The sequence below is a fragment of the Capra hircus genome, chromosome 10, assembly GCF_001704415.2.
Source record: "Capra hircus breed San Clemente chromosome 10, ASM170441v1, whole genome shotgun sequence".
Lineage (NCBI taxonomy): Eukaryota > Metazoa > Chordata > Mammalia > Artiodactyla > Bovidae > Capra > Capra hircus.
The window spans coordinates 91135804-91161191 of record NC_030817.1 but is presented as its reverse complement, the minus strand read 5'-3'; the positions used below and the strand labels follow the sequence as shown (position 1 = coordinate 91161191).

The 25388-nt window shown below is 40.6% G+C and overlaps 1 protein-coding gene across 4 annotated transcripts in view; it reads right to left on the bottom strand.

Moving 5' to 3' along the window:
- DMGDH (dimethylglycine dehydrogenase) overlaps positions 1-25388 on the bottom strand; it is a 72694-nt gene that overhangs the window by 46733 nt on the left and 573 nt on the right. For 3 of the 4 annotated variants that reach the window (XM_005685299.3, XM_018053674.1, XM_018053675.1), the window contains exons 2-7: positions 24733-24907; positions 15882-15980; positions 13999-14163; positions 10630-10834; positions 2931-3179; positions 470-668 (exon numbers count right to left, since the gene is read on the bottom strand). In XM_005685299.3, the coding sequence (XP_005685356.2) occupies positions 470-668; positions 2931-3179; positions 10630-10834; positions 13999-14163; positions 15882-15980; positions 24733-24907 (1092 nt within the window). The remainder of the gene's footprint in view (positions 1-469; positions 669-2930; positions 3180-10629; positions 10835-13998; positions 14164-15881; positions 15981-24732; positions 24908-25388) is intronic. The other variant, XM_018053676.1, reaches the window with a different exon arrangement.

Here is a 25388-nt window from a genome sequence, read left to right as displayed (position 1 = left end):
CAAATGGGTAATGGAACCATAAATAGTAAGCAGCTTGAGTAATCATAAAGAAACAAATCATGTTGAACAAGCATGAATTATGGTGAAAACTACATCAGATATATGACACATTTGATATTTTAAATTATCTTTGTCATATTGTGTTATGAAAACGTCCGTGTAAAAGCGGGGCAAATTCATTCATCTGAACATTTCGCAGCGTGAAAGGAGACATAAATAACGGGAGTGGCAAGAAGTATGCAAAGAGAAAATTCCAGGAAATCACTGCCCTTCTGTGAACAAATCGGTCAAACCTATACAAGCCAAAGTTTTAAGACTGAAAATTTTTATTCCTTTCACGTCATTGCTCACAAAAGGGAGAAAACTCTCTGCCTCTCCCCCGTTTTCCATTTTTGGCCTGAGATTATGGGGCGAGACTTCTCTAAAATATGTAACTCTAATCAATGTTGAGTTACATAGAGATACTCACCCGAAACCTACAGCCACCCAGTAGTTTCGGACCCCCTGATGGGGCCCCACCATAGGCAGAATGTCAGGAGAATAGGTGATGGGCCCGTTGACAATCCTGATGATGTCAGCCTTTTTCAAGACTGGAACCAAGTCCATGGCAGCTTCAACGTGTTCCATGATTCGGTCTAGATCAGACTCAAAGAGCTCCTTTCCAAAACCTGAAAAGAAATGCCAGTGTTTGGACAGAAAAGTAGAAATATCGTGTGACATCCCTAATGTGTGGAATCTAAAAAGAAATGATACGAATGAACTTATTTACAAAACAGAAACAGACTCACAGACTTAGAGAATGAACTTATGGTTGCCAGGGGTCGGGGGCAGGGGGAAGGGATCGCTAAGGAGTTTGGGATGGACATATACACACTGTTTAAAGTGGATAACCGACAAGGACCTACTGTATAGCACGGGGAACTCTGCTCAATGCTCCATGGCCTCCTGGATGGGAAGGGAGCGTGGGGAAGAGTGGATGCATGTATATGTATGTCTGAGTCCCTGTGCTGTCCATCTGAAGCTATCACAATATTGTTTTCAGCTAGACCCCAATATACAATATAAAAAGTTAAAAAAAAAAAAAAAGAAATGTCATTGCGGTGAGGATACCACACCTGTCTTGCCATGCACTCCAAAGTGACTTAAATCCCTGAATCCAAGCTTACATTTAAAGATGGCTTAGGAGAAAGTTATTTTCTTTTTTCTTTTTAAATGCTATACTTGATATTCGCTATCAACAGATGAGTATTGTTATATTACCATATTATATACTGAGAATAATAATGTTATTTCTTAAAACATTAAATCATGAAAGACAACCTTTATAATATAAAATTTTATTTTATTCATATTAGCAGTTTCCAGTATTTAATCAGATCACAATTTTAAAAACCAACAATAACTTGGTTTGTCAAGAGAGATCTTTTATCCTTCAATTAACTACAAAATTCTGTTTCATCCTCTCAGGTGAGGGCAAATGGGAGTTGACAAAGTCGTGTCAGGACACTGGGGATAAATGGAAAGCCACTTTAAGATGCAGATAATGGATTCTAGATACCTTTTAACTCTCAGCAGGGAAAGAATGGCAAGGAGGCCTCATTCTTCAAGCCCCCTGCTACACACACACATTGTGGACTAGAACACTGTGAAGAGTCAAGGTCTTGGGACACAGTCATCTCCTCTGTTGTGAAAGGCACCGGATGAGCTGCTAAAAGAATGCCCCCAGCGGCGCTGGCGGCGTTCCCACACAGCAGCCAGCCAGCCCCTTCTTGCTCCTCTGTGGACAGTGTGTCGGGTCAGGGAGGCCTGCAGATCACGGGGGTTAGACCCGAGCATGTGGGCACCCAGGGCCAGCCAACAATCTGGCTCTTCCTCCAACCAGAATTATTTAAACATTTCTTCAACATTTATGTGGAGGAGAGGCTGCCAGCACAGAGGAAGGACCTAGAGGTAGGCTCCCAGGTGGCAGCTCAGCCCGCCCTCTGGGATGGGAGCTACTCCCCTCAGGCCCAAACATGCAGAGCCCACTGTGCAAAGCCAAGCACTTAACTGGCTGGCCTGACATCTATGGAAGGTGGTTTATCATGTGCAGTAACTGGGCAAATATGTTCTTTGAAGACTAGGAGGGAGGGATTCATTCTGTAGCCCAAGCAGCTTATCAAAGTAAATTCCAGAAAGCACTATCATCTGCATTTCTTCATATCCTCTATAATATTTGTGTGCCAATGACATTTTAGCTCCTTCTATAGACTAAAACCCAAGATGCCTCCTTAGGTGACCCAATCCTTCATCTGGCTTTGCAGAAAAGTTTCATGAAAAAATTTTTTTAAAAATAAAAGTAAATAAATAAAACAGGTTTTTTTTTCTCTCTTACAGAACTTAAAAGAGAAACTATGGTACCTCCAGAGTTAGCAGGGAGGCCTAAGCCTTTTCCACATCCATTTATGCAGCAGGAGACAGCTTCAGTTCGCAGTTCAGCCTGTCTGGTTCTGTTGTAGATTTCAAGGCTTTCATTCTTAACAGGCTGCATGCCTAGCTCTGATACCTGTTGTGTTACCAACTGTCAAAGCACAAGAGGAGCTGTATACAAATCTAGAAACTAGATCAAGTAAGCAGAGGAGTGAGAAGGAAGAGGGGAAGCAGGAGGTTGGTGTGTCCAGGTAAAAATTAGCTGGGGCTTTCCAAAGCAGCGGGGAGCACTATTTTTTTCAGCTTTTCTACCACCAACTCTCTTTCCTTACTCGTTGCTGTGATTGTTCAAAGGGGTATGAGATCAGAATTTGCCTCAAAGCCCTCACCTCCAATGTTCCTGGTTATCTATCTGATGGTCTAGTATCACGGTGTCATCTTATTCTACAAACAAACCAGAGCGTCAGGAGGGACAACATATACGTGTCCAACCTGCACGTGCTTCTGTTTGCCGAACCCACCTGGGGGGACTCCACTGGTGACCCATGAGTCCTGAACTTTCATTTTCTCCTGACTTTCATATGGACCAAACAAAAGCCCATCCCTTTCCTGTCGGAGGTAAAACGATCCTTCCAGGTCGCGGAGCACCGGGAGTTCTCGCTTTAAAGCTTTCACTTCAGGGATGGTCGATGTGATAATATATTGATGCTGAACCGGAATGAGAGGATGTTCTAGTCCGATCATCTTTCCTACTTCACGAGCCCAAAATCCTGAAATAAGAAAAAGTATTAGAAGATGTCACTTCACATAAAAATGCACCACAGATGGCCATCGATATGGCTATTTCAATTAAAAGAAAACATTTAGAAGAATTCAGTACTCATGGCAAAGTCTGAAGAATGTCATAACAACACCAATGAACTTATCCATGATACAGAAATAGACTCATCGGCATAAAGAACAGACTTGTGGCTGCCAAGGAAGGGGAAGGGACAGAAGGGGAGTTTGGGGTTAGTAGATGCAAACTGGTGTGTATAGGATGGATGAACAACAAGGTTTTACTGTATAACACAGGGAACTATATTCAATATCCTGTGATAAATATGAAAAAGAATGTATGTGTGTGTGTATATATATATATATATATATATATATATATATATATATAACTGAATGGCTTTACTGTACAGAATAAATTAGCCCAACTTTGAAAATCAACTATACTTTCCTAAAATTAATTTTTAAGAAATGAATGTCCATAACAACTTTAAACTTTTTGTCATTGCAAAACTGAATGGGGGAAGAGAAGACAATATTTTATACTACCCCAGAGTTCTGAAGAATCTAAGGGAACTCCATTTCTGAAAAAGTATTTTGCCCATAAGCAAAGGTATGAGGAAAAAACCCTTTGAAGGAAAAAATAAACAACCCAAATATATAAAATATCACAAACATTAAAAAGACAGTAATGGACTGACCTTACTTGTACAACAGGGAGGTCAGGCAATGAAAGAGACCCCGTGTAGCTGTGATCAGCATAATAATATGCAAAATAAAACCCTGCTAGTCAGCCCTCTATCCCCCAGACTCTAGTCTCTCCAAATCCTGGGAGCCTAAAATTCTACAAATACAGAATTGTTCTGTCAACTTAAAATTTGAAAATGTATATTCTTTGGGAAAGATAACAAGTTAAGTTCTCTGTTATATTAAAAGTTTAGTTTGACTATGTTTGTAAAAAGACCCTTTCTTGCAAGGGCAGAAGGCATCTTGAGCAGGAGGGAGGCAGTGCTCCAGCAAAGGGGAGCGGGCCCATAGGTAAGCGAGCATTCCCACGACCTGTTTCTCCCTTCACAGTGGGCATGGGCACGTCGTCTTGGGGGACACTAATATTACTTTTTCCTAATTGCAAAAGACAGAACCAGATAAGTGGTGGCTGAAAGGACCCTTGATTCTCTCCCCTCCCCAGTGACTCTTCAGTCTACAGATGTGGAGCTAAAGTCCAAAATGATAAGGAGACATGCCCAAGCTCATACTGGGAGACTCTGGAGTGGTCACTTCCTATTGGTTTTCTGGCTACAGAAAGACTGTTCTAAAAATCCAAGACATATTCAACTGCATAAAGGTATTTTAGAACCTAAAATGACAAAACAATGATGTGTCAGGGATGCAGGGCCACCTGACCCACCAATGATTTACTGGGGGGATGGTGGGTCCTGCTTGCTTCTTTGTTTCATAATAATGTTGAACGATCATTCTAATGATTAGGGAATCTTCCCCAAGTTATTTCTTTAGAGGTTGCATTCTCTAAACTTTTAACCATTTCTGGTGGTGGTGTTGGTTATTTTTTTGGTGGGGGGCAACCTGGTAAGGAGTCCTGAAGTCTCTGTCACTATGAAGTTCAGAGCCAGACACAAATTATCAATCGAATCTGAGAACCCTGATGATGTTCTCTTATGTGACATCCAAATATCACTCTTGGATTCTCTTGTTTTGTTTTAGCCTAACAGCTAAGCTGGTCACACTGGGATAACAGAAATGGGTGTCCATTTGCAAACCAAAAATCTTACCTGGGGGCATTAGAGCTGCCTGCTGGTCTTTGAATAATTTAAAGATTTAATTTATTCTTGCTAATAGAAAGATGTAGATTACCAATATCAAGACTTTGCAGGATAATATAGTAAAGCCACATGTTCTAGTTATATGCACTGGAGCAGTTTTAAAATATAAAAAGCCAAAATATTTAGCCTAGTATTTCAAACCACTGTAGTGGTTAATAAGCTCATTTCAATTAAAAACAAAAATTAAAGGAAATAAATTCTGTCCTCAGTTCAGTCGCTCAGTCGAGTCCAACTCTTTGCGACCCCATGAACTGCAGCATGCCAGGCCTCCCTGTCCATCACCAACTCCCAGAGTTCACTCAAACTCACGTCCATCAAGTCGGTGATGCAATCCAGCCATCTCATCCTCTGTCATCCCCTTCTCCTCCTGCCCCCAATCCCTCCCAGCATCAGAGTCTTTTCCAATCAGTCAGCTCTTCGCATGAGGTGACCAAAGTACTGGAGTTTCAGCTTTAGCATCATTCCTTCCAAAGAACACCCAGGGTTGATCTCCTTCAGAATGGACTGGTTGGATCTCCTTGCAGTCCAAGGGACCCTCAAGAGTCTTCTCCAACACCACAGTTCAAAAGCATCAATTCTTCGGTGCTCAGCTTTCTTCACAGTCCAACTCTCACATCCATACATGACCACTGGAAAAACCCCAAGGAAAAGAAATGCAAAAAAGCAAAATGGCTGTCTGGGGAGGCCTTACAAATAGCTGTGAAAAGAAGAGAAGCGAAAAGCAAAGGAGAAAAGGAAAGATATAAGCATCTGAATGCAGAGTTCCAAAGAATAGCAAGAAGAGATAAGAAAGCCTTCCTCAGCAATCAATGCAAAGAAATAGAGGAAAACAACAGAATGGGAAAGACTAGAGATCTCTTCAAGAAAATTAGAGATACCAAGGGAACATTTCATGCAAAGATGGGTTCGATAAAAGACAGAAATGGTATGGACCTAACAGAAGCAGAAGATATTAAGAAGAGGTGGCAAGAATACACAGAAGAACTGTACAAATTCTGTCCTACTCAAACATATTTACAAATTTCTGAACTAACTGTTTGCTTATTAATACACTTCATCATTAAAATAAAGTGGAAATGTATGCATAAGCATCATATAACTATCTTACTCCAAACCCCATAGCAAGCCCTACACTGTTTTCCGCTACACTGTGGTGGTGTTTGTTGGCATTCTCTTCCTCTATACATCAATCAAGTTAACCTAAATCTTGCCAGGATTACACTTTCACCCTTGCTAGATCACCCACTAACCGAGTTCAAAGGGAAGAGAAACAAGTGTGGAGGAATCTTCTATAATCTACCAATATCATCTGAAAAACATAGACGAGTCAATAAAAATGATCATTAGAAATGCCTTCCATTTTTAAAATGCAGTGATTAATAGAAATGGAGTTTAAATGAACAGTATGGGTTTGTGGACAAGTTTGCTTCTAGTAGATGGTTTATACAGTGACAATGATGGTTTATACAGTGACGTTCTCTGAGGCAAAGCCTGCACAAAATTAAGCACTTCTTTTTGGCTGAATATTGGGCTTCATGCTGGCATGACCCAATCACATTTCTGACTTACTGTATTGGGAAAATTCTGAAGTAAAGTTTACAGAGTTAACATGGGCTTAATGAGTAGATTGGAAATGAGGTCAAGAGAAACATTCATCATCAGGTATCACAGCAAACAGCTCCTGCCCTCGCCCTTGAGCTGCTCTGGAGCTCAGGTTGGCTCCCCAAGGATGAGCAAAGCTGTGTTCAGAGCAACACTAAAGGCAGGTTAGCCTATTGCACACCAAGAGCAGGGTGAGAAACAGTTCCTCAGCTCTGCTTGCTCAGCTAAAAGCTTCCCACGTTCCCTCATCTGTAGGAACAAGATATACAGGAAACACTGATATATCAGTGTTTCTCAAAAGATATTTACAGTCCATCTAGTACAGACAGTACAGTACTACCTGGAGCCTTGTTTAAAATGCAGCTTCCCAGCCAGACCACCTGGGAAACTTCTCATGGTGACTCTTATGCACCTAGCTTGAAAACCAAGCTCTGTGGGAAGTCGGGTTACCAGCAGAAATGTGTGCTGGGTGATCACAGAGCAACTGAAAGGAGCGGGGAAATCTCAAGGCTGCTACCAAGAAGCTATACACCCACTGCTAGTGCTTCCCAGACCAGGGCATAGGCCTTCCAGGAAATAACTATAATAATCAAAATTATCATTATTCTACTGAATTTGTTTAGTGCTTTCTATGTGGTTTAGTGGCTAAGTTGTGTCCAATTCTTTGCACCCCCATGGACTATAGCCCATCAGGCTCCTCCGCCCATGGGATTTTCCAGGCAAGAATACTGGAATGGGTTGCCATTTCCTTCTCCAGGGGATCTTCCCCATCCAGGGATGGAACCTGGGTCTCCTGCATTGCAGGCAGATTCTTTACCAACTAAGCCACTAGGGAAGTCTCTTATCTGGGTACTTTACATTATTAGCTCATTTACTGATCATAATAACTTGTTGAGATGGCAATCAGTGTTCTTGCCTGGAGAATTCCATGGGCAGAGGAGCCTGCCAGGTTACAGTCCATGGGGTCTCAAAGAGTCAGACATGACTAACACTTTCACACACATCTTTGTTTTACAAATGGGTACCTTGCCCAGGTCACACAGCTGGCAATAGCATGTCTCTGGTCAAGAGAGCCCCACTGCCCTGGACAGTGCTGGAGATACATCAGCAAACTAACAAATTTTTGCTTTTAGACTTCCCTTTTCGTGGTATCCTGAAGACTCAGCAGCCTTTTGTTATGACTCCATGTAAAGAGACGTTTAGCAGGTTATGGTACAGTTGAGTAACTAATAGTGGCCTTTACATCATTTACGTTTTGGTTATATTTCCAAGTTTATATCCCAGTGATGTTAATTAGATTTCAGAGCTGCCAGAAGGCTAGCTCTGAAATTTATGAGACATCTTGGTCTCACCAAATAACTCTGGGAAACATTCCATCAGATACACATTCTAAATCACATCAGCACAATGCCTTCTGCAGATGGTTGCTTTTATTCATAAAATTAATCACTGCTAGCTTTACGAATAGAAGAGGATTTGTCCAAAACTTCACCTGCAATGACTAAGGCTTACATTTAGGGGACCCTCCATACTTTAAAAAGGTTTTTTTTTAAAAAAACAGACATAAATAAGCACACACTCCTCCATACCTTCCACAGACTACTAATATGTGATAAGTTAGATTTTCTCCAATAATCTTTGCCAGTGGAAGAAAAGAGATGGAGAAGAAAAAGGAAAATAAAAGATATGGGGCTGAGATGTGATCTGAATGGCATAAAGAACTGAGAATTGAGACAACACAGTTATTTGTATGGCTTCTCAGGAGGCTCAGTGGTAAAGAATCTGCCTGCCAAAGCAAGAGAGGCAGATTCAATCCCTGGGGTAGGAAGAGTCTCTGGAGGAGGAAATGGAAACCCACTCCAGTATTCTTGCCTGGGAAATCCCATGGACAGAGGAACCTGGCGGCCTGCAGTCCAAGGGGTCGCGAAGAGTCAGACACAACCGAGCAACCAAGTGCACAAGCACACAGTTCTTCATACAACTGTGAACAAGGAGCTACCTGGAGTTATCAAGACCTGAGGATGGAACTCAGATGTGGCTGAGTTAAAGGCATCAGGAGCAAAGGCATTCAGAAGCAGGACATCTGAAGAACAGTTTTCCTGATGCTGCTCTGGGATTTGTTTTTTGAGGCCAGCACCAGAAATATTTCTCCAGGACCTCCTGCCCTTGTTCTCCTCTGCCCAGGCCACCCCACAAGATTGCACAGCTGCACAGAATACCTCATTTGGTAACCAGTGTCCTAGACTTAGGTCAGATCTCTTTGGAAATTATTCTTTCTCTTCAATGATTCCTTATTCCTCACAAATTGTGCTTTCGAAAAAAGAAAGATTATGATGGCAATGAATTGTATGAATAAATATTTATCCATTTTAGAAAATTAGAGCTAAATGTGTAAAATTAAGGTCTTCTATGTTATTTCTCAAAACAGTTGAGAGGATGTGGCTGCCTGAAGCATTGTGTAAGAAAAATCATGGGGTTTGTCCAAGTCTCTCTGAAATGAGTTCAGTGATCAATGAGCAATGTCTGTCACAGGTGCTGGATAAGAAGTCAGAGAATGTCTGTTTAGTATTTACTATCACTATGAAAACTGTCAAATGCTTTTAGAGGCTGAATTCATGAGACCATAAAGAAAGTTGCAAGATGACAAAGAATTTTTGCTACTTGGAAAAAGAGAAGAAACGGTTTTATTGCCTTAGATCTCATGGCAGAATTTAAACCAGGTGTGCCCAAGGACAGTGGGGGGGGGGGGGGCGGGGTTGGAGGGAGTTCCTGATGGAGATTTTCTTGGGGGCGGGGCAAGTGAAGTTCAAAAACAAATCAGTGCTTTTGCTTTTATTTTTTAGGCAAGTCATCTTATATTATTTAGAATTTCAAATGATGTCAAAGAATGAGATTTTTATGCCTTACAAATGGGAGCAGGGATTAGAAAGAGTCAGAAATACTAACATAAACTCTTAAATATTGAAGATATTACTTTTTCCAGGGTCACTAAAAATGTTTTGTTAAAAAAAATAACATCAAACAGAAGATACAATCTAAAGGAAAGAATCCCAAGAGTACTTGCTTCTGGCGTGTTCTCATGGCATATCATCTGATCTGATAAATATAAAGGTTGTTTTCACTTTGTAAATATAAGCAATGACTCAAAGAGCAGACCACGAGAAAATCTACAGCTGCCTCATGCTTATTTTAGGTTTTAAATTAACCATTATGTACCATAGGTAAATATAAATTATGATCCCAGGTTAGACTGCACAAGCAGTTTCATTTGCACAAGAATTTATTTTTAGTGTGTTATTTGAAAATTACTTCATAGGCGAAGGACCTGATAGAAAGTGTGTTAACTCAAGACTCCAAAGACCCAGGTTCAAGTCCTGGTTTTGACATAACTGTCATTTTGCCAATTAGCATAACTGTCACTTTGCAATAAACATAAACTTCTTGGACTTTGATCTTCACAAATGGAAGATGAGCGAGTTGTTAGATTATCTCAAATATCCCTTTTGGCGTCAAGATTCTGAGTCTAAATTGTAACAAAGCATACTAAAGAAAAGATTATCCAATACGTTTAATGAGTTAAAAGTTTTTTGAATAGAGTCAAGTAATCAAAATGGATGAGAAAGGATACAAATGATCAAATTTGCTCTAAAAAGCAAAAAGACAATGCTCATGAATTTGACCATTAGAATTTGGTTATTATTGTAAAGAAGGCAAAAATTTAGGAAGGAAGAAGAAGCATAGTTTGGCAAAATATGACCCGGAACAGAATAAGATGGAAAACCAACTTCTTATGGATAACCAAGGGCAGCGTCATATCTCACATATGAAGAACAAGGTGATGGAGGGAGAGATTTGTAGCTCAGAAACAGACAAAATGTTTAACATGAGAGCATCACAGTGTTTCATAACAATGTTTAGAGTATAAAACATTACTTCATAGCTAAATATCTTATTTCTTTGCCACTTGGAAAAAAACCCCACTATTAGAAAAGACGCTTACCTGCAGCATTCACAATTCTATTTGCTCTCATAGATCCATGCGGTGTTTCAACATCCCATGTTCCATCTGACCTTGGTTTCAAAGAAGTCACTGGGGCAGGATATTTTAAAAGGGCACCATATTTCCTAGCCCCAGCCGCCAGGGCCATAGTTAGAGAGTAAGGATCAATGTGACCATCTCCAGGATTATACAGTCCAGCTAAAATCTAAATGGATCATACAAGAGTCAATAGTCAAATGAATTTATATATATACTCACTCAGTATCCTGCCAGCAAATATTCAGTAAAGCTTAACTTTAAAAACACATCATGGCATCAGATTGCTCCATCTTCACTTTATTTTCCCTGTCCAAGTTCAGACCTAGGTAGGAGTCACATTTAGAGGCAAGTAAACACGCTATTTGAAAGAAGTTGGCAATTGTCTCCAGCATTTATTCTTCCCTCCCCCAGAAAGCAAGGGAAGACACATGTTTTCTTAGACACATAACCACTAAGAACAAAGAGCGTCCAATAGCTGGCAGCCATTAGTCCCAGCTGGTAACTAAAACTGGTACTAAATTCTGGTCAATGAAATGCAAATGAAAGTATCATGGTCACATGAATCATTTTAAAAAGACAACTGGCATGTGCCTCTCGTCCCTTCTTTGTCCCTTCCTCCACCCTGCTGTCTGTGATGCAGACATGATGGTTGGTCCTCTAGCTGCCATCTTGGAATAAGAACAAAAGAGCCACACCCTAGGAATGGCAGGGCAGTGATTTAGAAGGCAACCGGGTCCCTGAAGCCTTCATGGAGAAGAGTCACCGTTCAAGCCCTGGACTACCTAAATAAGAGAGAAGTAAACACCTATCTTGTCTAAGCATTATTACTTTGGTTTCTGACATTTGTAGTCAAATCTAACACTAATTGATCAGTTATTTATATTTAATTATTTAATACTATTAGTAAATTCACGTGTTAAATATGTAACTGGTATTGGGGAAATGTGTACTTGATTCAGTCATTCAACAACTAGTTCTTAAGTACCTACTTTGTGCTAGGGCTTGAGATACTGAGGGAGAAACAAAGAAGAATCCAACTCAGATGGAACAAGGAGGGAGCAGTGAAATATATAGTTAGCTCTCATCTATTCAGCAAAAATCTATTAAGCACCAAGTATGGGCAAGAGGCTTTGGTCAACTTTTTTCTGCATCTGTTGAGATGATCATGTATTTTTTTATTCTTTATTCTATTTATGCAATGTTACATTGATTGATTTTTCAGATGTTAAAACTAACCCGGCATAAGGGATAAATTCCACTGGGTTATGCTAAAGAATCTTTTTTTTAAGTTGCTGAATTCAATTGGCTAGTATTTTGTTGAGGATTTTTACATCAGTATTCATAAGAGATACAGGTCTTTCTTTTCTCATGATGTCTTTGTCTAGTTTTGGTATATATTCTGGCCTCATAGAATAAGTTGTAAAGGGTTCACTTCTCTTCTATTTTTGGAAGACTTTGTGAAGAATTGTAGTAATTCTTCTTTAAATGTCTGGGCCCAGTGAAGCCATCTGGGGCCCAGCTTTCCTTTGTGGGAAGTTTTGGATTACTAATCCAATCTCTGATTACAGGTTTAGTTCAAGAGAATTTTGATTTCAATGGTATTTGTATTATTGTAAACTTCTAAATATCACTTCTCTTCCCTGGTGGCTCAGGTGGTAAAGAAACTGCCTACAATGCAGGAGACTAGGTCGGGAAGAACCTCTGGAGAAGGGAATGGCAATCCACTCCAATATTCTTGCCTGGAGAATTCCATGGACAGAGGAGCCTGGTGGGCTACCGTCCATGGAGTTGCAGAGTCAAACAGGACTGAGTGACTAACACACACACACACAAACATCACACTGGTCTTTTATAATGGACATGTCCTTATGCAGTGATCCTGTATCTATTTGATTGGGATCCCTGCCCAGACGCAGAGAATACTCTTCCTGCATATTTCCACTGCCTAATATTCTTGAGAAAAATCTGTGAAGGTGAGGACTTGCAGCAAAGCACCCCAAGATTGACATATAAACAGAATATGCTTCCCAGTAGTGGTGGCAGAATGTTAATGCAGACGATGCGATATAACACCAAGCTGCCGTCACAATGGAATCACACAAAACTTCAGACAAGGCAGTGCAGCAGCCCGCAAAGACTCCCAGAGGCAAACAACCCCAGCTCCCAGATCAAAGCTATGGACTCTCCTGGGCAGAGACACTGCCGGACTTATCAGGGAGAAACACAAGCCTGAACAGCCCTACCTGATACCCTGAGGTAGTATGTATAAAGGAGTCAGTGACTCTGATCCAAGAGAGTTCATAGCTTTGATCTGGAAGTCAGAGAGCCTAGGTGCAAATCTCTGCTCCAGCTTTCTAACTGGATGGTCTTGGGCCCACTCTGTGAACCACGCTGCAATTTCCTATTTCTTGATAATGTGTGTATGTGGGTGTGTGGGTGTGGGTAGGTTCAGTCGCTCAGTCCAGTATGACTCTTTGTGACCCCATGGACTGTAGCCTGCCAGGCTCCTCTGTCCATGGAATTTTCCAGGCAAGAATACTAGAGTGAGTTGCCATTTCCTACTCCAGGGGATCTTTCCGACACAGGGAATGAGCCCACCTCTCTTGTGTGTCTCCTGCTTTGGCAGGCAGATTCTTTACCACTGAGCCATCTGGGAAGCCCAAATGGTTCTTATTTTTATTGTGAAGATTAAATGAGACTATACATGTAAAAGGCTGACCATAATACCTGGTACATAATGTGCTGTAGTGTTAGGTAATGCAGTATTAGTCATTTTTACTATTATTCAAAAGGGATTATCACTCAGCTAAAAGACACTAAATATCCAAATGGATTTTCTCAGCCAAATTTGGTTAGATCAATAACCTGATACAGAGATTGTCAAGCTAGTTATTTGAGTTAGGGGATATTTGTGTAGCAATATATATTAGGTATAGCATGTATTTCTATCTTTGATTTTATTTAAAAAATTAATAATACATTCTTTCTACACACACATTTATCACACCCAGTTATTTTCTTTGCATGTCTCAAGAAGAAGGTTTATTATAAAAACCTCTAGAGCTGAGGGACACAGTAATAGAGAGGTACTGAAAATGTTTCCTTGGTTGTCATAGGTAGAAAACTAATCAGCTTGTTCGTTACTTTTACTTTATTTAACATGCATAATATCCCACCTTCTCATTTACCCAAATTTCAGCATTAAATATCTAATTTTGTCATTCAACATGTATGCACAGAGTTTTTCTATTTTTAATTAACTTTCTAAAATAACATTTTCTAATCTTAATTAAAGTTAACAAATGGTGAGAATGCCCTTAAGATAAATACCTTATTCATGTTGAGTAAAGGAAACATTTCTTGAATTTTTTCAGGTTCAATAATATACTGCTCTGTTGCATGCCAGCCAGTCCGAGTCATTTGATATTTAAATTCATCTACCCTTACAGGAGTGGTAGCAATTCTGATACTACCTGGCTGATGGAATCCCACCACCTGCAACAATGATGCCAATAAAAACTCATAAGTAAATGATGATTTGGTACTCAACCATCGTTCTTCTCCAGCACAGTGAAAATGCAGGTGTGCCAGAAAAGAGATTCCGTATGCATGACAGCGATAACTATACATGTTTGCCTCATACAAAAAGATATTCATTCAAGGAGTGTGCGCTAAGTGCCTCCTCTGTGCCAGGCACCATACTAAGCCCTTAGAGATGCTGTTCTGAACAAGAGAGAGGAAGACCCTGCCTGGATGGAGCTTACAGTCTGCAGGTAAAGACAGACAGCTAAATGCATAATTACAACATGAGATAGTGTTCATCTACAGAGTGGAAGAAAATTATGTGAAAAAAGAAAAAGTTGAAGAGGGAACATGAAGAATTCGAATGTTGCAACAAGGAGAATAAGTATGAACTGAAAGAAACGTTCATTTGGCATTTATTGAAGTTCTTTACTTGGCCAAGCACTCAGCGAGGCCCTGAGTGACAGAGATCAAAAATGAAGTCCTTGGACTCCCTCGTGGCCCAGTGGTTAAGACTCCATCTGCCAGTGAAGGAGACATGGGTTTGCTTCCACGTGCTGTGGAGCAGCGAAGCCCATGAGCTGTAACTGCTGAGCCTACACGCCCTAGAGCCTGTGCTCGGCAGCTAGAGAAGCCACTGCATTGAGAAGCCCGCACACTGCGCCTAGAGAGCAGCCCCCCGCCCGGAGCAACGAGAGCCCGCGCAGCAGTGAAGACCCAGAACGGCCACAGAGATGCGGTCCTTATCCTCGCCTTATCTTGCTCAGAGTCTGTAGGAAAGACCAATTAAATAAAGTAAACAAAGCAACAACCACAATTGAGAGAGATTCATGTTATAAGGGGGTTGTGCACTCATGGTCTTAGAGCCAAGAGATGCACGCTCAGTCCCATCTGATTGCTGGGTGAAAAAAGTTAGGGATGGCTTCTCAAAGCAGACGACTCCCGGGAAGGTGGAGGGTGACGCTGAAACGGGGACCAGAGGGAATATCGTCTCAGGGACAGAGATCAGCTCGTTCTAGAACTGCATATAATTAAGAATAGCTGAAGCATATAAGCAGAGCAAAGAGTGGCAAGAGAAAATGTTGGGAAAGCAGGCAGGGCTTAGCTTATAAAGGTCCCTCTTTGGCTTTTGTCCTGTACGCTGTGGGGAGCCGTGTGATGGTTTTAGGAAAGGGAAATGGCATGAAAATTTTAAGCAGACTTCAGTCTTAGTCTATGGATACTCTTTGCCTGCCACTTTATTTTGAAAGTACTAAGACAAATGAGATGAGATGAAAATAAAAGTAAGGGGCTTTAAGGGAAGCGCTTTTCAAAGTCATGTGACAATCTGGCGTGTACAATCATCAGATCCTTTGCAAACCAGTGCTGAAAGGCTCTGATCTCTTAGTTTCCAGATATAGTAGCTGACCAAAGATATTTTTAAAGACTGCTTTTTATTCTCTTCTCATTTAAAAAATCAAGAAGAGCAGGTAGTTACATGGGCAATATACTTCAAGAAATTCAATTGATTGAAAAGCAAGCTCTAGAGGTTCTCATCTTAAACTCTCATTAGAATCTTCTACCACATTAGACATTTCACATGCCATAGATGTCACTACAGACAGTGAAACATGATGATATCAAAATCCTTCAGTAATCTTCTGTATCTCAGAAACTGACCTAAAAGATAAGTTCAAGTTAAATGCATTTACCTGTCCAGTTTCTTCTTCCAGTTTCTCATAAAGTTTGATGCTATAGTAATGTATTTTCTTTAAGTTTATTCCAGGATGAAAGTAAGTTGTTAAACCTGCCTTAAAAGTGGGAAGGAAAGGAAATACCAAAAAAAAAAAATTAACATTTTCAAAATGTTAATAGTTTATCTGTTAAGAATTAAATTACTGTTGGTAAATTACTGTTGGTGAGAAACTGAGACATACCAGCCAGTTCTTTGGGGGTGAAAATACATCAGAATCAGTTTGAACACACATTGCTTAAGGCTCATGACAGTTATAAGAACCCATCTGAACCACATAAATAATGCAAGAACCAGCCAACAAACATATACATTAAGTCCATAAAAGTTATTAGAGAAAGAGTTGTTTGCAGATTCAGAAATGGGATGACTTAGATGGAATCACTTAGGTTAGGGATATACACTATTAGGAAGAATGGGGGGTGACATAAAACGTGGACTCAAACTAACAAAGCACGTGCGTTCCCTTAAGGAGAAGAACTATGAACCAGCAAGCAAAGAGTTTTCCTGGTCCCAGTCCCCACCATTCCCTTGAATCGAGCAGCCCTCCTGGTTCCTTTCTTAAAATTTCCAAAACTGAAGAACTAGAACATTCCCAAGAACTAGAGCCTGTTGAGTGGTAAACAGACTTTGGTCATAGCTTAATCAGTTTCATGAATGAGCACGTAGACTCTACCCCACAAATATTTCCTGAGTCAATACTGAATAATCTGTCTCAAGAAAATATCTAAATACTACATTCCAAAACCTCTTCTATCAATTCTAGCAGATATGATATAGCATCCAGACAAAGAATTTGAAGCAATGATACGAAGAAGATTCTCTCAATTAAATGTCTGGGGCCCCATTTTGTAGCTAATTTACCCTGGAAGGCTCATCCAAACACAATCTGTTTTAAATAAAATCTGTTTAGGAGTATTTATAAGGTTCTTCTAGGATTATATTGGGCATTTGGTTCTCTTGAACTCAAAGACACCCCCATTAATATCATATGATATCACTTAGATGCAAAATCTAAAAAAAGATGCAAAATCTAAAAATAGATACAAATGAACTTATGTACAAAACAGACACAGACTCACAGATGTAGAAAACAAATGGTTACCAAAGGAGAAAGGGCTGGGGGAGGGATAAATTGGGAGCTTGAGATGAGCAGATACACACTGCTGCTGCTGCTGCCGCTGCTGCTGCTAAGTCGCTTCAGTCGTGTCCGACTCTGTGCGACCCCATAGACGGCAGCCCACCAGGCTCCCCCATCCCTGGGATTCTCCAGGCAAGAACACTGGAGTGGGTTGCCATTTCCTTCTCCAATGCGTGAAAGTGAAGTTGCTCAGTCGTTTCCGACTCTTCACGACCCCATGGACTACAGGCCACCAGGCTCCACTGCCCATGGGATTTTCCAGGCAAGAGTACTGGAGTGGGGTGCCATTGCCTTCTCCGAGATACACACTACTATATATAAAATAGGTAAATAATGAGGATCCAGTGTTTAGCACAGAGAACTATGTTTAATATTTTGTAATAACCTGTAATAGAAAAGAATCTGAAAAAATATATATATATCTGAATCACTTTGTATTATGTTGGTGCAAAAGTAATTTCAGTTTTGCATTGTTGAACTTTGCCGTTTGATACTGGAATACATTCTTAAATAAGTGTGGTTATGCTATACATCATTCCAATGCACATTTCTCACTTTATGTTTTTTTGCCAATGACTTACTACTTGCTATGTATTTTATATTTATTTTAGATTAGGGAAATGATTTTGACAAAAGCAAATTCAAGTGATTTTCTTATTTGAGTTCAATATGGGTCGTAAAGCAGCAGAGACAGCTCACAACATACACAACGCATTTGGCCCAGTGCGGTGGCAGTTCAAGAAGTTTTCTAAAGGAGAGGAGAGCCTTGAAGACGAGGAGCATAGTAGCTGGCCATTGGAAGTTGACAATGACCAATAGAGAGCAATCGCTGAAGCTGATCCTCTTACAACTACACAAGAACTTGCTGAAGACTCAGCATCAGCTGCTCTATGGCCATTCGGCGTTTGAAGCAAATTGGAAGGGAGAAAAGCTTGATAAGTGGGCATCTCATGAGCTGACTGAAAATTAAAAAAGATCATCATTTTGAAGTGTCATATTCTCTTATTCTATGTAAAAATAATGAACTATTTCTTGATTGGATTGTGACATGCAACGAAAAGTGGATTTTATATGACGATTGGTCATGACCAGCTCAGTGGCTGGACTGACAAGAAGCTCCAAAGCACTTTCCAAAGCCGAACTTTGAACTTGCACCAAGAAAACGTTATTGTCACCGTCTGATGGTCTGCTGCCCATCGGCTCCACTGCGGCTTTCTGAATCTTGGTGAAACCATTACATCTGAGAAGTATGCTCAGCAAATCAATGAAATGCATCAAAAATCGCAATGCCTGCAGCCAGCACTGGTCAACAGAAAGGGCCCAGTTCTTCTCCACAACAATGACTGACCACACGTTGCACAATGAACACTCCAAAAGCTGAGCAAACTGGGCTACAGCATTTTGCCTCATCTGCTGTATTCACCTGACCTCTTGCCAACTGACTACACTTATTCAAGCATCTTGACAACTTTTTATAGGGAAAACACTTCTACAACTGGCAGTAAGCAGAAAATGCTTTCCAAGAGTTCACTGAACCCTGAAGCACAGACTTTTATGCTACAGGAAAAAACATACTTGTTTCTTGTTGGCACAAATGTTTTGATTATAATGGTTCCTATTTTGATTAATAAGGATGTGGTTAAGTCTAGTTATAATGATTTAAAATTCATGGTCCAAAACTGCAAGTTTGTTTGTACCAACCTAACAGTATACCTGAAACTAACACAACATTGTAAATCAACTCTACTTATATTTAAAAAAAAAACCAAACCACCATTAAAGTTCATCAATCATCTTTTATGGACCAGAATCTTGGGGTGTCTATCAAGTACTTGTTCAAGTGTTTGGCTACTTTTCTAAAAAAAATGTTGCCCCAACGTATAAGTTCTCTCATAGTCCAGCCCCATAATGATGTAACTGTGAGTCAGACTCCCTAACTTTTAGCCAAACATCTCATCCTTCTTTACATGATTGGTATCTAGTATGATATGAACATTTCTAGTTCAATAATAGAGAATCTTTGGCTTTCGGGTATCTTCTAGAGAACTCAATTTTGTCTCCCTTAAATCTTGTGTCAGTTGAGAAAATGTATATTCATTCATGAGCCTGGGCCTAGGATTCTGCCCATCATTCATTCCTCAACATCCTCTAAGTTTAACCTAGGTTAAGTCAGGCCACCAGAAAGTCTTCTTCTTCCCTACCGTAGGAAGCTATTTTCACAGAATGAGTTAATGATCTCTCTTCTGGAAGAGTCACATGGATTTGTTTTTGTAAAATTTTTACTTAATACATTTAGCCCAATATCCTTTGCCTAGGGAAAAAATTCTTCTGTGAATTTCTGGTGAAGGAAAAGTTAATCTTTCTTACTGAACTAGAATAACTATTTCTATTGAACAATTCACACTAGCCTAGTTTCCCTGCTGCTAGGGCAGTGAGAAGTAAAGAATCTACCTGCAATGCGAGAGACCTGGGTTCAGTTCCTGGGTTGGGAGGATCCCCTGGAGAAGAGAATGGTAGTCCACTCCAGTATTCTTGCCTGGAAAATCCCGTGGACAGAGGAGCTTGGTGAACTATAGTCCATGGTGTCACAAAGAGTCAGACACGACTGAGTGACTAACACTTTCACATTTTATATTTTTAACAAATGGATACAAACCCCACTGAAACTCCTTATTTGGGAAAATATTAAATGTATTTAAATTTAAATGTATCTCTTGTATACATGAGAATTTTTCTAGGTGATATATCATTTTTGTAAGAAAAAATCTAATCATGATATCAACATTTCCAAGCATCCCTTCTCAAAATGCTTTCTTTCCAACAGGACTATTTTGCAAAAATTCGTTGTTTTTCACTTATTGTGAACATCATCTTGACTTTGAAGGAATAGGCTATGTCTATTTTTTTATACGTTTATGCTACATAGACTGCCTGACAGCTATTTCCATCACTACAAAGATCACCAAACTGGGGCTATTTGTCTTTTTTCAAAAGAAAAACTTTAAGTTTTACAACTCTTTTAATTACTGTTACAGTGTGACCAATTAATCTCTGCGTAGTACAATACTCTCAAAGTCATTCACTCTCCCTTTCATCACAAACAATATTATTTAAAGCCTTGTTTCTATAAAATCAATCACAATATCCTGGAGCTCAGTATCCTGTCGATATCCTACAACACGCCATCTGCAATACGTCCTGGCTGACTGAAGACAAACGAGAGAATGAGGGTGCTTCCATTGTGGAGTGTCGGCCTCTCCCTGGCCGACCTTGTCATCATACACAATACGTCCCCCACATCAAAGGCAAGGGCTACTTATAGAGATCTATAAAGATTAATTTCTTTCTTACATTTTACATAAAATAAATAGAAAGCCCTGATATTGTTTTCGTATACCCTAAATGGAAAGTTTTGCATCTTTAGTTCTCAGCCCTCCAAAACATCCTCTTCAGCACCGTTCTCAGGGGCAGCCCCTCCCAGGAACCCCTTGAGCCAAAACCACTTCTTACACCATCCTCTCCCCTTTCCTTCTATCCTACAAGAAATGTTCTATATTAGTATCAATAGTAGTATCAGGTGCTGACAAAGCAGTCTCATTAAAATACAGCAAAACCTCAAGACTTTGGGGATTTGTGACTCCATTTTGAATATGGAGTCACACAAGCTGCGCCTTCCTCCCCAAAGCATCTGATTCCCCTTGCTCCAGAAATGTTTAGTCTTGAGCGAATGTTTGTACTTCAGTGAAACCGCCTTTATATTTGTAGTCTGTCCCTCCAGCTGGCCCCTCAAACTTCCACATTTCCGTATCTCCTCCCAAACTTCTCTATGTTAAAAATGAATGGAGATATATATATGTATACACACACACACATATATATATAATTATATATATATAATGGAATATTAGTCAGCCACAAAAAAGAAAGAAATGTTGTCATTTGCAACAACGTGGATGAAGCTTGATGGCATTATGCTAAATAAAACAGGCAAAGAACTACAAATAGGTAATACTGAGTGATCTCATTTACATATGGAATCTAAAAACAAACAAACAAAACAGCAGAACTCAGAGATATAGAGAAGAGATTGATGGTTCCTAGAGGCAGGGGTTGGAGGATGGGTAAAAGGGGCGCTGCTGCTGCTGCTAAGTCGCTTCAGTCGTGTCCGACTCTGTGCGACCCCACAGACGGCAGCCCACCAGACTCCCCCGTCCCTGGGATTCTCCAGGCAAGAACACTGGAGTGGGTTGCCATTTCCTTTTCCAATGCATGAAAGTGAAAAGTGAAAGTGAAGTTGAAGCACAAACTTCCAGTTATAAGTCCTGGCGGATGTGCCATGCACCATGGTGACCATAGCTAACAACACAGTAATGCATATTTGAACGTTGCTAAGAGAGTAAATCTTAAACGTTTTTCTTTTCACAAGAAAAAGTTTTGTAACTATGTGTGGTAATGGATGTTAGTTAGACTTATTGTGATCATTTTTCAATATATACAAATATCAAATCATTATGCTGTATACCTGAAACTAATATGTCAGTTATATCTCAAAAAATTCTAACGTGAGATATCTTCATGATGCTTCTTGGTGGGAGACCCCTTGATTTGCAAGAATTCCTCTAATCAGCTTCCTAGGGCAATTCTGTTTTTGCTGTCTGTATTTGCAGGGACCCGTATAACCTAGCTTCTCATGCCTGAGTCCACCTTCAGTTTATACTGTATGAACCTCATTTTGTGAAGCCGAGTCTACAACTTTGTTCACAAAGCAGATAATGCCTTTCCAACTCATGTTGGTATCTCTCTGCTTAAGGAGAAATTATTTTGCACAGTCAACTTTTAACAAGAAGCTTTCATCTTAAAAATTTTGCCCACTTTTCTTAAAAAGATCTTAGGCTAAGGTATGCCATTTTATTGTTACCATTATTATGCATGAGATGTGTAAGAAGTGATAGTGCAGGGAATCCAGTAACTAAAATGCAGGTTACATCAAATCAATCAACTATAAATGAACAAATTAGTAATTAAAATGTTAAAATGCACACTCTCCTTTTACAATCCAGAAGTGTGACAAAGGTGTAAGCCTACCCTCTCGGGTATTCCCACTCGTTAAAATTTTCCATCTGCCTACCTGCTCTCACCAGGACAGCCTCACGGCCCACTCACTCCTTCACCTCTGCCCATCTCTGCTCAAGTGTCACTTTTCCAAAGTAGCCTTCAGGCCCTTCAGCCCCCACCATTCTTAATTCCTTTACCCCACTCTACTCTTCTGTCACTGATTACTCAAGAGCATCGCTGATGTGGTTTCCATCTGCCCCATCAGAATGTGACTCCATGAGAGCAGGGCTTTCTTTTGGGCACTGTTGTGTCTTCATCTCCTAGAACAGTTCTGGCCTGACACAATACAGCGAGTGAGTGAAAGCCGCTCAGTCGTATCCGACTCTTTGTGACCCGATGGACTGTACAGTCCATGGAATTCTCCAGCCCAGAATACTGGAGTGAGTAGCCTTTCCCTTCTCCAGGGGATCTTCCCAACCCAGGGACTGAACCCAGGTCTCCCGCATTTCAGGCAGATTCTTAACCAGCTGAGCCACCAGGGAAGCCCAAGAATACTGGAGTGGGTAGCCTATCCCTTCTCCAGGGGATCTTCCCAACCCAGGAATCGAACTGGGGTCTCCTGCACTGCAGGAGGATTCTTTACCAGCTGAGCCACAGGGAAGCCCTGACACAATACAGGCTCTTCATAAAAATTTGTTGAAAGAATAACCAAATATCTGCTAAAAAGAAGTTAGAGAAAGGTGGGGGGAAAATACAAGCTTTCTACTACATGACAGCAGGAAGCCTGCCTAGGGAGTCTGGTTCAGGGAGGGGAGAAGAGCCAGCGGTGTCCATGGCTTCCTGGGCCGTCTCCCCAGGTAGCAGGAAAGAAGCTGAGGCAGGACCAGTGACACGAGAGGCAAGTGTGCCAGCGGAGGCGCAGAAGAGATACTCGGGAAAAACAGAGAGACACTCAAGGAGGACCAGGCCTCCATCCCAGACTGAGGGGTGAGGGGGCTGGCAGGAAAGGAAAGGAGGGAGAGAAACTGGGCTTGGTGCTGTTTTTCTAGAAGTCCCCATCCAGTTGGCAGGTATAGTCTGACTACGTGACCATGGGGACTCTGGAGCAAACTAGGCTTAAATCTGGGCAGTGTCTTCCCCCAAACTCAGCTAGAGAAAGGAGATCCAGCTATATCCCATACCATGAGCACGTTCTGGGTGTCAAAAGGCCTCTAAAAGCTGTGTTTCCTCTTGTCTCAGTGGAGGAAAGCTAATGACAGAAACGGATGACAGGCAGAAGCTAACACTACCCAACTTTTTTTTTTTAATCAAAGTATAGTTGATGATGAGATAGTTGGATGGCATCACCAGCTCAATGTACATGAGTTTGAGCCAGCTCTGGGAGTTGGTGATGGACAGAGAAGCTTGGCATGCTGCAGTCCATGAGATCACAGAGTTAGACACGACTGAACGACTGAACTGAACTGATAGTTGATTTACAATGTTGTGTTAGTTTCTGGTGTATAACAAAGTGATTCAAATATATGTAAATAGACATGTATATATTCTTTTTCATATTCTTTCCATTTTGGTTTATTACAGGATATTGATTACAGTTCCTTGTACTATATAGTCGGACCTTGTTGTTTATCCCAACTCTTCCTCCAAACAAAAATGGAATCTAGTGTTGTTAAAAACTTCCTCTCCCATCCTGACTTCAGAAATAACTAGGTGGGCAGTATGAAAGCAGTGTCAATCGCCTCATTTACTTGAGTGGCTTTCCATGCAAGCCCAATTATTGTACAGAACTGGAACAATCGTGCATACCATTAAATATGCAAGATAAACTTGGCTGTGTGTCTTAATTAACACGAGAGCTATGTCACACATTCTCAGCTGTCATAGTTAAGCCCTCTTGAAGCCAAGCTGTTGTCACCCAGCATTAAACTAAAATTATAAATTAATAAATATGAAAGGATGACTAAAGCCAGGTGAGGGTACATAGGTCTCAGGCCTATATTCAGCTTTGATACAAAAGCTAACATTTACTAATCACTCACCATAAAAACTTTACACATATTAACTCAATCTTCATCATCACCCTATTTGGTAGGGACCATTAATATTCCCTTGTGGCTCAGCTGGTGAAGAATCTGCCTGCAATACAGGAGACCTAGGTTCAATTCCTGGGTTGGGAAGATCCTCTGGAGGAGAGCAAGGCTACCCACTTCAGTATTCTGGCCTAGAGAATTCCATGGACTGTATAGTTCATGGGGTCGCAAAGAGGCGGACATGACTGAGCAACTTGCACTTTCTCTTATTAATATTCCCATTTCACACACTGGAAAGTGGAAGCTTAAGTAACTTGCTGGAAGTCACATAAGTAGAAAAGGACAGAACCAGGTTGTGAATCCAGAAGCCGTATGTTCAAGATGATCTTATCAAGATGACCAACATCATAAATGTTGATCACCCCCCTGGAAGTCCATCAACTAAGCTGCAATTGCGCTTTCCAACACTACGAAACGGGAACTCACTCTAACGAGCTCACAGTGGGGAGCTGTGAATGGAAAAGAAACCAGTCGTGCAAAATGCATAACTTGGTGCCTGTGACAGTGCTGAGGTGTTTCCTTACTGCGTGCCAGGTGGATCCAGCTGTGAGCTCTGATTTCTCCAGAAGGACCACATCTTTCATGCCTGCTTTGGCCAAATGATAAGCCAGACTCACACCAACACAGCCACCTCCAATGATCACTGTTTCTGCTCTGTCTTTCCATCTTGATTCTGCAGATAAGGGTGGGTTTTCCTCTCTGGAAGACAATTCATTTAATAATAGCTTTACTAGGCTATGATACTTAAAGTTTCCTGTTTGTTTTTTTCTTTTTCTGACTAATGTGAGTCTCCTTATTTATCCTTCTAGTTACTTAACATCTAGTGTCTGTGAGATTTGCATTTACTGATCTAATCATTTGGGGAGCCTCAACCTGACTTAGCCGGGAAAGGGAGAAGGATGGATCTGAACCCCATTTCCCGTAATTCTGACCCATCATAGCTAACTAATAGAGCTAAAGAATTGAGCAGATGACTTCTTTTTTGTAAAGAAACATAGAGAATAATCTATCTCAATCTACTTTAAAAACACATCATTTTATTCCGTGAAAAACCATAATCATCATGAGGTCCTTTATCTATAAATCTTGGATCACCTCCTCTCTCCAATGTTTTCCAGGTTGAAGAAAGCCAGGAGTACAATGGTCTTCCTCACTTAAGGTCCTCTCCCCGTGTACCTGC